The sequence below is a fragment of the Lepidochelys kempii genome, chromosome 8, assembly GCF_965140265.1.
Source record: "Lepidochelys kempii isolate rLepKem1 chromosome 8, rLepKem1.hap2, whole genome shotgun sequence".
Taxonomy (NCBI): domain Eukaryota; kingdom Metazoa; phylum Chordata; order Testudines; family Cheloniidae; genus Lepidochelys; species Lepidochelys kempii.
Genome location: NC_133263.1, coordinates 15,154,086 through 15,166,420, shown reverse-complemented (window position 1 = coordinate 15,166,420; position 12,335 = coordinate 15,154,086). Strand labels below are relative to the sequence as shown.

General features: G+C 41.1%; 1 protein-coding gene across 4 annotated transcripts in view; it reads right to left on the bottom strand.

Moving 5' to 3' along the window:
• Window positions 1-12,335, bottom strand: part of SLC22A4 (solute carrier family 22 member 4) — a 54,971-nt gene that overhangs the window by 20,233 nt on the left and 22,403 nt on the right. For all 4 annotated transcript variants that reach the window (XM_073355647.1, XM_073355646.1, XM_073355645.1 and 1 more), the window contains exon 4: window positions 4,716-4,887. In XM_073355647.1, coding sequence (XP_073211748.1) covers window positions 4,716-4,887 — 172 coding nt within the window. The remainder of the gene's footprint in view (window positions 1-4,715; window positions 4,888-12,335) is intronic.

Below are 12,335 nucleotides of genomic sequence, written 5' to 3'. Positions count from 1 at the left end.
TTAAGTAAATACATTGCTTCATAAGAGCCACTAGCAAGCACTGTGCAAGCTTCCTTTACATACCTCTGCCAATGTACCTCAATCCCTACCTACCATCTCTCTGCCTCTACAGTCCCAGACCCTGAAGTGGAAGATGAGAGTCAGGTCAATCCTTATGGATGTTTTGCAATGCAAACAAGAACCAGGAAGAACAGCCACCAAACACAACTTCACTGGTACCCCAAGGCAGGGCTTTGAATCTAGGTCTCCAGCAGCAAGAGGCCAGTGCAACAGCTCAGTGAGCCACCATAGCTTTCATAGGATTTATACGCTAGCGACAGTCAGCTTTTCCAATTGGACTTTTATGTTCGAATACCTACTTTTCCTCCATTACTCCCACTAACAAAATGATGCTGTGTGTCGCAGAGGAAAAGCGAGCAACGCCACACTGAAGTCAAGGATTCTAAAGCATTTCAAGTTAAATAGAAGCATTATTTAAAATGCCACTCTGGAGAGGGAATCAAACATCTGACCATCTCTCAAGTCTGATGATAGCAAGCAGGCATTGAAAATCATTTTTAAAGGGTTTTATTTCATATTTCCAGCCAAATTCAAAGAGCAGAAAGATGGAGCTGAATGGTATGTCACACTGTGTAGGATATAAGTCTGATTTGCTTTACTTAACAGTGCAATAAAGACATTGTTCTTTTTGAGGTCTTAATCTACCATAAATGAGGCTGTTTCAGAAGAACAAGAGAGGAGCTTCCTGGTTCAGCCCAGCATGAAAAGAAGGAATATTTAATATAAATTTTTTGAAGAGAATATGTATGTTTTGGGGGGTGAGGGAGACACCTCACATTTCTCCCCTCTATCAGGAAATGAGTGCACTCACTCCACAGATGCAGAGAAAGAGCGAGCATAGCATCCCTCCTCTAATCTGCCTACAGGGCCAATCAAAAACATCAGGCTTTCCCGTCTTGTCTCCAGTGTTTTCTTTTCACACTGGGAGTGCATAACCATCCAGCGGTGAGTGAGGTAAGGTTTGTTTAAATTGGTGTCAATTTAAAAAGGAATGGGGGCAGCGGGGCGGGAAATGAGTGCAAAGGAAAGACCAAAAAACAAAATAAAAAACCAAGGAGCGGAGTGTGGAATGGTCAGGGTTAAGGTTAGCCATATGAAATCCATTAGGGTGATGTTTTCAAAATCCAGCATGACAACTGCATGCAAAGAGAAACAAAAAGCACGGAGAATCTCTTTATGTCTGGTAAACGGTCACTGCCAAAGCCTATTGCTGAAATCCTCCCAACTGGCAAAACAGGGAAAAGTAAAAAAGTAAGGATCTGGGTAAGCGTGCTAGACCTAGAGCCAGTTAGTGGCTTGTCTGCATTCCCATCATAAAGCCCTGTTAAGCAGGTATTTGTGATGGAGCTGCCTGTCACATAGGGACCAGATGCTCCTCACCCTGTGATCCAATACCAGGAGAGGCTTTAGCGCAAGTCCATGGATTCAGCTGCACCACAGACATTACGAAATCAAGGACGCCAAACATGAGTGGCGCTGTGATGCAATGCGCCAGGTTGCAACACCCACAGCAGGGAACCGAGCCAAGCCCCGCAGGACAGGAGGGCAGGTTTGCTCTTTAGCTCCACCCCTGTGGCCTCCATGCCATGCCAGGACTAGAGTTGCGGTGCTGAGGCAGAGGGTGCTGCTGCAGGTGGTTGGCGCACCCCTTGGCTACAATTCACAACCAAGCCTAAGAAGAGTTTAGTATTGTGCTCGAAAGGCTACATCCACCCCTGCTCAATACAGAGCTCCACACATTCAAACCTGGGGCGAGCAGACAGTCAGATTCCTAGCCAGTCAGTCACGTTCCTGGACAAACTGGGGAACAGCTGTCTCCTCCCAACCTCAGCTCACCTGACTGCCACAACCAAGAACAGAAAACTTACCTTTAACGCAGGCCCTGTTACAGAGGCTGTTTTAGGTCTTCACAGGTCCAGAGCTCCAACACATGCCAGTTTCAACTTGGCTGTGTGCTCAGCCAGCCAGGGTTTAATGGGAAAGAGGCTGGTGCCTGGTGTTATTAGCAAGGGAAGGGAGAAAGGAGCAGGGATAAGAAAAGTGGGGAGGAAAGAGGGAAGGACCCATAGTGGCAACAGCTGAGAAATGAATATGATGGTGCCCATTGATCTAAGTGGAAACCTTTTCCAAAGGATTGTAAGATTCTCCCCCACTTTAAATTTGAACATATAATATTTTGAAAGGTATAAGGCACTCAGAGCCATAGATCTCCAAGTCCCAGGAAGTCAGGTCAGCTTCAAGACAGCAACCCCAGTCTCTAAAGGCCAGATAGGCTAGCATATCCCCTTACAGGATGAGGCATCCAATTGGCTGAGGAAAAAAAAAAACAGGGTGGAGCCAAAGAAGCTATGACATTCTGTTCAACCAGCCAAATGAACCTGCAGGATGTCATGGTGCTCATGTAAATCCCTCCCTGGACAAGCTACTGACCAATACTGACCCAGCGAGCTGTCCCTGGGGCTGTGTTTGCCTAAGTGCATTTAACGTATACACTTCGTTGTTTAGTGTGCTCTTCCAGTGCAGCTTCCACAGTGCACGCTAAATAATCATGCACCTGATTGTGGTACAGAATTTTGTTTTCGTGACCATGCCACTGTAACCCACATATGCAAGGACCTGGATAAGCCCGTCAGAACTCCCTTTGCTCAGCTGGTATGGGGGGTTAGGAGAAGGTGGTAGCAACACATCTTTATAATGGCACATTTTACATTTCCTTTAGACTAAAATTCAACCTAACCCCTTAACCTAGGCATGTAAACATTTTGTTTGTTTGTTTTTAGTGAGAGTTATGTTGAAAAGTTATTTACTTTACAGGACTGGTTTCCCCAAATAATTTTAAAATACACAAAACCATGTTTCATCCTAGCAGCGGCATGCTATGGTTTTACTTCAGTAGCGAAGCATATCTTTGCAAGGAAAAGGCATCACAGACAGATAAAGGGATTCTGATATGTTGTTTTTAGGAAAAACTAACGTTGGATTGCTCTGAATTTGATAATGCTGCATGGATTAGCAAAGATGCACATGAGATGCCTGGTTTATCAGGGTGGTTTCCTGCTGTATGGCTGACTTCATATTCCAAAAGTAACACGTTGAAGGTTTACACAACTCTGACAAAGAAGCTGTGAACTGTTACAGCCTATCAATCCACACAGCCACTCTTGGAAGAGTTATATGGCATTTGGTGCAGATACCATCTAGACAGCAAATAAGATTAGCTTTCAGAACTGCTGACAGAGGATCTGTTATAGTCTACTGGATTAATCCATTGTTTGTTTTTTGGATTTTCACTTCTTTTCCAAGGCCACATTAGAGGAACAAAATGCCTTGCTCCCAGAAACCTCCCAAACTGTGACCAAACTTTACTGGGGGTGGGGGGAAAATAAATGAAAATTGAGCACCAAAATGTTAGCGCTGAGACTTTTTTTCCCCTCAGCTCTCCCCCATATGCCTCTAGCATCTCCCTCTAGTGGGGAATCTGATGTACCCTGGGGCACTGCACCCAAGATGTAAATATTCACTAAAATGATCATATTAAAGTAAATTATTTGCATTTAGGCCTCAATCTTGTAACATGCTTAACGAAGGTGCACTGTGCAAAGCCCTATTGTTGGCAGTGTCCATGCATATGGTACAAGTTGCAGGATCTGGCTCTAAGCTAGAACCCTGGATTCCAGCGAGCCTGCTGGGCCAAACATCTAGTTGCTACACAGGTTTCAGAGTAACAGCCGTGTTAGTCTGTATTCGCAAAAAGAAAAGGAGTACTTGTGGCACCTTAGAGACTAACCAATTTATTTGAGCATGAGCTTTCGTGAGCTACAGCTCACTTCATCGGATGCATACCATGGAAACTGCAGCAGACTTTATATATACACAGAGAATATGAAGTCTGCTGCAGTTTCCACGGTATGCATCCGATGAAGTGAGCTGTAGCTCACGAAAGCTCATGTTCAAATAAATTGGTTAGTCTCTAAGGTGCCACAAGTACTCCTTTTCTTTCTACTCCACCACACTTTCTTTTGTTTTAACGGCTCAACACTGTGCCGAGAGGTGGTGAGAGACTAAAAGTGAGTTATGAAAAAGATCAGAGTAATTAAAGATCCAGGAGAAAGTTTTAAACATCCTCCCTGCCCCAGTCTCTTACCCTTATCCAGCCCTCTCAGACATAAATATTGTGTGTAGCAAAGCACACAGGTTTTGGGTAGCATTTCAATAAGAAAGATTTTTGTTGCATTCCAACAGTTGCATCCACATAGAAAATAGGCTTCTAAAAAAGGAAGGAAGAAAAGCTGGAAGGGAAAGTTTGTACAGTACAACTCATCCAGCAATAATAAAGGAGATAACAAAAAGGTTATAAAGAGAGTTTGAGGTTGAGAGTCTGATAGTCTGGAAAGAATTTCCGAAGAGCACTGCAAAGCCAGCATAAGATGGACTCTAGCCGTGTTAGCAGGGTTCAGCACATAGATAAGTTATCTTAAAACTGGCTGAAAATGTTTCATCTTCAAGGCAAATCCCTTCACTTGGCATGCAGAATACTAAAACCAAAATCCACAGCAATTATAATCCAACTGGTTATTTCACAATTTAAACTGGAGGTTACCAGCTACAGATGGGACTTTCTGAAGCCGAACACCTTGCAATACAATTAAACTCACCACCACAGTGGAACGCAGAGCACCCCAGGTGCAGTGAGAGCCAGTAGCAGCATCCGCCAGTCTCTGATGAAGTAAGCAAATAGTGGCAGCAACATGTAGCCAATTGCAAAAAATGTGCAAATTCCTAATGTAGAGAATATAATACGAACTGATTTGCCAAGAATTTCTGTGCCTGTTCAAAACAAGGGAGTTTGGATTAGCATTTTAACTCTTTTTGTAAAAACCACGTCTAAATATTTTATCGCATTTACAAAAATCAGCTAATATAATCTTTAAAATGGAGTCATTTCCCTTATAACACTTAAAGGGACACTGTCAAGGAGTTCTGGCACAAAATAAGACCAACCTTAACATGAAGATAATCTGGTGGGACAGTCTTCCAGATATTAATTGTATAAGAGATTTCAAAGTTGCCAAGCCATTACTGAGTAATTGAAAGGCCAGCCACCATTTGTGTGGGAACCCACCTCTTTCAGTGCCCCCTGCTGGTTCTGCAAAAGCAGATTTCAAGTAATACACAGCTATTTTCAACACTAGACATAGTCCTCATGACATCTATGATGTTGCAAAGACAACAAAATAAATGGCCTTTTTTTCAGAGCTTTGTTTCACCACCCCTCTGAATTTCTGCACTGCTAGAATCAATACTTGCCCAACGGACAGGACAAAAGTAGGAGGAGACTTACATTTCTGCCATTGCAAAGACTGGGGAGTTCAGAGAAAAAACAGCAGACAGTGTCCTTTTAATCAAGCCTTCTTGTTCCTATCTTCCAGCAGTTTTTAAGTAATTTGGGAACAGAACACAAAGGAAGTTTATACTGAAACATGGCTCACTCCAAATATATCAGGATTAAAGAATTGCCATATTAGTTGATGGGGCCACATGTCCAGTGCCCTGTTTCCAACAGTGGTCAATGGCAGATGCTTTGGAGGAAGGCATAGAACTGCCTCACCTATTCATCTACAATAGCACCTAAAGACGAGGGCAGCGAATCTCTCGCTCACTCCAGTCAATCAGTTTTTACCCTGAATCATGAGAACTGAGTGATCCAAGAATTTACATTTCAGCCACAAAAACCACAGATACTGTTATTCACACGAACATACAACAGATTTTTGAAATCTTGCTAAATCCTTTGCTTCAGTTCTTCCCTGAAGTAGCACATTCCACAGGTTCACCAGCTGCATAACGCAGTCTTCTATTACAATCAATTTTGAGTGCCCTCGTGTCCCAGGAAAGGATAAACAGGGACACTTGAGGCCTTCGCTGGCCTGGTTTTTAAAATGCCAAGCACCTAATAGTTCACATTAACTTCAATGGAATTTGCTGAGTGCCACTTCTTTGGGTGTCTAAATAAGTGCTTGGGACCCTAACTTCAGACACTCATCTCTGAAAGTCTTTGCCTATATTTCCTACCATACTTCTCCAAAATAAGCATTCCTAGTCTTTCAGTCTTGTCTTATTTGGAAGTCCGTATAAGCCTCTGATAATTTCTATGGCCCTTCTCAAACTTTGAGTCTTCCAGATCCTTAAAATTACATGAATTAGATTGAATGCACTGTTCTTGAGGAGGATACACCACCTACATATAATGGCATAGTAGCAGTATTTTTCTCTGAAACACCACAATGGTAGATTTCTCCTTGTTGACATCATGATGGAGAAAGATCCTTTTACCTGTTCAGTTTGAGGCTGTCTCAGTGTTCCCTACAGAAGCTATAACTAATCTGGAACCGAGCGCAGGTACATATGGCTTAGGTTACCACATACTGGACTGAACACTTTGCACTTGCTTGCGCTGAAATCAGTCTTCCATGGTGTTGCCCAGTTACTACATATTGTTGGATCCTCTGGAGTTGCTTACAATCCTTACCAATTTTGACTTACCTAAATATTATGCTAGTAAATTTAGTTACCTCACTATCCAGCCCCTCGAAGCCGTTATAAGGGGACACACACAGATCCTAGCTCTCAAGTCTGGCTGAGCTACATTTGGCGTAGGACCCAAAAGGGGTATGAAGATGACTTTCCGCCACCTTTATTCTCTCTTCCTGATCTCCAGGGCACCCTCAGCACAAATCAGAACAGCCTCAGGGCTGATCTAAATTACAATAGCCTGAACAGCCCCAGGACGATTTGTAGCATCTGAGGATCACCTGAGCACAGCACATTTCAGCCACACTCACTCCAACCCCAGCACATCCCCTGGCTGCATGGCACCCAGGGATTCCACAGGGGAATCTCCAGCTAGTTACTTCCGCTAGTTTAAAGGCAGCAATGGTCCAGCGACACAAAGCAAAGCCACCTCCTCAGAGCCACTGGACTAGCCCAGACTAAGGTAATTTACGGTTTGCAAGAAGTTGTTTCCATGAAATTAAAACAAACAACTCAGAAAATAGCATTTTTTAGATTTAAATATTCCCTGGGTGCTTTTGTAGCCCAGACAAGAATATTATGTTAGTGCATAAGAACCTGAAATTTAAACAAACTACCCTGTGTTTTCATTCCCCATGCCCACTGATGTACAGAAAGAATAGACAGCATAAAATTATGAAAAATTAAAAATGTTTACAAGATTTTCAGTTTTAATACCTAATGTGCTATTATAAAATACCCTGAATGTTTTTAACCTGACACTGTTTCTTTAATAATATTAAAACAACATTAGATTTAGTTCCAATTCCTGGGTCACTTTATTATTAATCATTGCCCACTTATTCCTATTCTTTGCATCCTCTCTCAAGACAGGAGAGTCTCAACTTTCTTATACCACGGACCACATTTCAATAAACAGATGGTCATGTGGACACATCACCTCCTATTGCCAACATGCAGATCACTTTCCCACTAATCTGTGATCATGTAACATCCCTCTAGCAACTCCAACAGTGACTTTCAATGTAGAATAAAAGCATTTATGTCTGGCCACATGCAGCAGCTCGGTGAGAACTGAGCAAATAAACAGAGCGTGCCTATCTCTGTCCTTGTAAAGTGCTGGAAAATGCAGTGGAAAGAAGGAAATGGGAGAAAAGAAGAAAACCCGGCCTCTTCCCAGCAGCTCCAAAGGCAAAAGTTTTTATGAAGTCAGGAAAGAGGATGTGTTGCAACACCCCATCATTGCACCAAGACTGTGCTGAGACATTGCATCAATAACACCGCTGAGTCATGAACATGCAGTGCTGGAATGTCATTCTATCATCATTTTGAGTCACTCCACTAGATGATGGAAGTGGTTATCCAAGATAAAATACAACTGAGATATTGCATAAGGCAAAGAGGGGAGAAATACCCTCGCAGTTCAGACTAGTTCAGTGATTAGCAGTACTGTTAATGGCCTGCACAATTAATATAATAAGTAGCAAAAAATAAAATTAACTTTAGCCAGGAAACTGGACAGAATTTTGTTGTTTTTATTAATTTTTCACAATGCCTTGTCTAGGACAGATTGTGTCTTCTTTGGAGCTTAAAATAGATCACTTATAACAAACACCAGGTTTCGGGAACTGAATGTTCTACTAGGAGTGAATCTGTTTCCCTTTTTAATGATCTTCCAATTTAAGAGTTATCATATAATCCAGTTTTGAAAGATCCTGAAGAGAAGCAGGTCTGTGGATTGAAATTAATGGACAAACTGACATGGATTCTCCCAGGTAAAGGACTGCAAGTTTGTACTGAGGTTGGATCAATCTATAATTTCATTTTGGAAGAGGAGGGCTGCAATATGAAGACAATAACATGATCATAAATTGAAGATAATAATAAATATATTACATCAATAATAAAGATAATATCTTGTAATAGAGTTACAGTTCAAATAACCATGCATCCCTAAATCAAAGCAAATTTTTGACAGCGGGCTCATTCAGCACACACATTGTGCCAATGTGATACCTAGTCCTTTAGAGAGAGGAACAGTGTAAGCCTTCAGTTACCTAGTTCTTTTTCCAATAAAATGCCTAGCCTTCTCTTAAAGTCTGTGCATAACAATTCTACCCCATCTCTCACATGGTCCTCAGACATTTCCTTTCCATTAGGGGCATTAGACTCCTTTACTCACTGAATATGATGTGGACTCAATTAACAACATCAAGCAGACAGATACAAAGGTGTAAGGGAGTTTAGGGAGTTATGTAGTTCATAAAAGTGCATTGTAATATTGCCTAAAAGCTATTGTGGAAGAAATGCACAAGGTCTATTTATGAGCTGCATTTATTTATGAGACTGACTCACCTGAGCAAGCAGCTCATGAATAATTCCCCATTAAGCAATTTCAAAAAGTATCTTCTCCACCTTTCATGTTTTTGTTTTTTAAAAAGAGCAAAGTTATAATCTTCTCCCCTGGTTGTTGTTTGTTTTGTGTCTTTATGAGAAGTTCGGTATTTAAAAAACAATGAATTATGGGGTTTAAACATTTTGTTAAAAATGCCTAGAACCTTAAAATTTGTGATAATCCAAAAATAAGATCTAATATAAGATTAAGTCTCTCAGGTACATTTATATTCCTTTCCCGCCAAAAGAGAACAATTTGAGGGCATTACCAAAATGCCTGTACAAATGAAGTGTATTTTTATAGTCACATAACTTGACCACAAAAAATCTGGTAATCATGGAAAGTAATAGAGGCCTGAAGCTAAGGAAGGAAAGAAAAAATTCTTGTAGAAAAAACTTTCCTGGAGACAGCTGAAGGACATAAGTGCAGAAATTAATCAAAGGTTCAAAAAGAAATTATTCCCACTAATGTAAAGAGCAGTCCTGTGAAATGCAAAGGAACACATTGGATGAACCAGCTGTTTTTTCAGGCCGTTCTATAATAGTGTCTACGTTTTGAGCAGGAAAGTTAATATTTAATGATTTCTAGTCATACAATTTGATTTTAGATGACAAATGAAAGGAGAGATTCTTGGAAAGGTGCACACTTTACAAAACAATATGACTATTTAGTTACTGTGGCTAGGTTGTAGGATACTGAACTTCAAATGGCTGCCTTATACATCTGTGGGTCACTCTTCCTCTCTAGAAGCTCAACTTAAAGCAACGTCTCTAATGAACACAAAAAAAGAGGAAACCTTTTGCTGTATAGTCCTATCTGATGCAGCCCCTCCCCCTCCAATCATCCTGGGATGAAAGCTTCAGAGGCAGCAAGCTTATAAACAAATCCTAAGAGCAGAAGTCCATATTAATTTTTCATAATCAGATTTTCTTGAGAAACTAGTGATTTCTTAAGGAGCTGGAAAATACATAATATTTAATGAGGCTCCAACTCAACATCACAGTCATTTAATATAGTTGCTTCTTGAAGCTAATTAATCTGCCTTGTAATGGAGGCAGGTCACCCTTACAGTGTTAAAAGAAACCTTCAACATGCTATAAGAAACTTAGCAACATTCCATGACTCACAGGGACACCTAGTACACTTCCATCACCCAATTCACTTAATCACTTCTCACACACTGATCATCATGTCGTGGTGGAAGTGAATCCAACCAGGGTTCAGTAGAGACAGTAAAATAGTTTTTTGCCACCTAAAAATTATCCATGTACAGATGGATGTAAAAGAACATTGATCTAAAACTATTTTAGGAGACACAACCCTGTCTCCTAACAGTGGATAGCTAACTTCACACACAAATGCACAGAGAGAGTTTAGAAACAGGATGGATTAAACAGTAAAACAAGACATAACATTCTAATTGTCTTCCCAGAACTAAGTTGCTCTCTTGTACTGGTTAATCTTCATGAAATACTGAGGAGAACAAAACCAGGGACACTGTCAGTTTGGAAGCCAATTACCCAGCTTACATGCTGAGAGGTTATACAGTTAAAAACCATTTAAGGTTACCTAATCAGCACCTAAACTCACAAAGTCTAGTAGATGGGTTTTATGTAGGAATAGTTATCACGTCAAATACAGCTCCCGTTAATCACCGTGTCTCCAAATTAATCCACAATATTGTAGGTTAAAAAGAGACCCAACACATTTTTCTAAAAGGATTTTCAGTTCAGCAAATGCACTGACTTAGAGACCACTGAGCAAAAGACAATCTTTTTAATATTAACTTTACTAGCTCAGAAACCTGTCAGTGCAGTACAGCTCAGCAATGATCCATGAACTTAGATCAAAGGCCTGGCACTGCCCCTCTCGACTTCAAAGAATCTCATCTGAAAGAGACTGATAGCAACCAGGATTTGGATGGGGATAAATTGTATCTCTGCTGGCCTGACTTACTTATCAGCACCATGCTGCTGATGGTTGTGACACTCATTAGCCATGCCCCCTTGCACAGTACTGATTATACATTGTGTTTTGGAACATTTAAAAGTAATGTTTCCCGGTTAGTGTTTCACAGGGATGGAAAAAGAATAGGATTAGCTGTCAGTATGTGGTTTTAACTGAAATTATCATGATGCTAGTATCAAAATGGCATCTCAGTTTAACATAGAAACATTTTTTTAAAAGACATCCCTATTTCAAACACCAGGCTTTGACCAAGGAGGCCTGGTTTGTTTTTCAACCAGCGGGACAATCCACTTATACTTATTAGCAAGTATTGAAAAATTCTTCTGCTTCTGAGGAGTTGAAAGTAGATCCAAGAAGGGAGATGAGGAAGAGGAAATTAGATCTTCTCCACAACTTATTTTTCCCTTTGTGACCCAGGAACCCCTTGGTGCAAATCAGCAGAGGGCAGAAGGGGCAGCCAGGGGTTTTATATGGATCCCCTGAGTCGGATATATACATAACAGTTCACTGAAAAGTGGCATGTAAGGTCTCTGTCGAGAGCCAGGTGCCCACTAGTTGACATAATCATTGTGAAATATATGTACGGATAGTATTTAAGGAGGTATGTATCTATACTGGAAGTTATGTTCTTAAGGTCTTTGATTTAAGACAGGTCACCAAAAGGTGACATACCTTGGAATGTTCCTTTCATGTAGGAGGCAACAGACACCTATTTCCCTGTTTAGCCATATGAGTATGGTGTACTGTAAAATGAGAGATTGCAAAATCTACAAGAAAGGAAATCTGTAAGATGAAACACGCAGAAGTGGGTGTCCTGATTATAAATAAAGGCAAAATGGTGGGACAAGTATATCTTGGGGCAAAGAAACATACATAATCCTTCACCTGGGAGGCAAGCTGACAGCATACTTGTCTCATGAAAGGAGGGTCACAGCCAAGCCTGGCTGTAAAGCACTGCAAGGATTTTGGGTGAGCAATCTTCTACAAGACATGAGAGTATTTTGTTAATTGAGTCAAGGCTCTGGAATGTGTGTTATGATTTTCTTTTATATGTAACCATTTCTTTCCAATACTTCTACTTCCTACTTCTTGAATCTCTAATCTTTGTTAAACAAACTTGTACTTGATTTCACTATAAATATATCTAAGCAGTGTGTGTAAAGCAGAGCAGTGATCTGAGGGGGAACAGGTAAACTGGGTTGCTTGGATGCAGCATCTTTCTCAATACCGAGTGGACCAAGGGCTGGATATGCCAGGGAGATACTCGGAGGGCTCGAGGGCCTATTGCTAACCTGCAGAGTAACATGGGGCCTGCCAGGCCAAGAGGAGAGTGCTTGTGTTGTCCATGGCTGCTGGAGTTGGGGAGCTGACCCATGGCAGG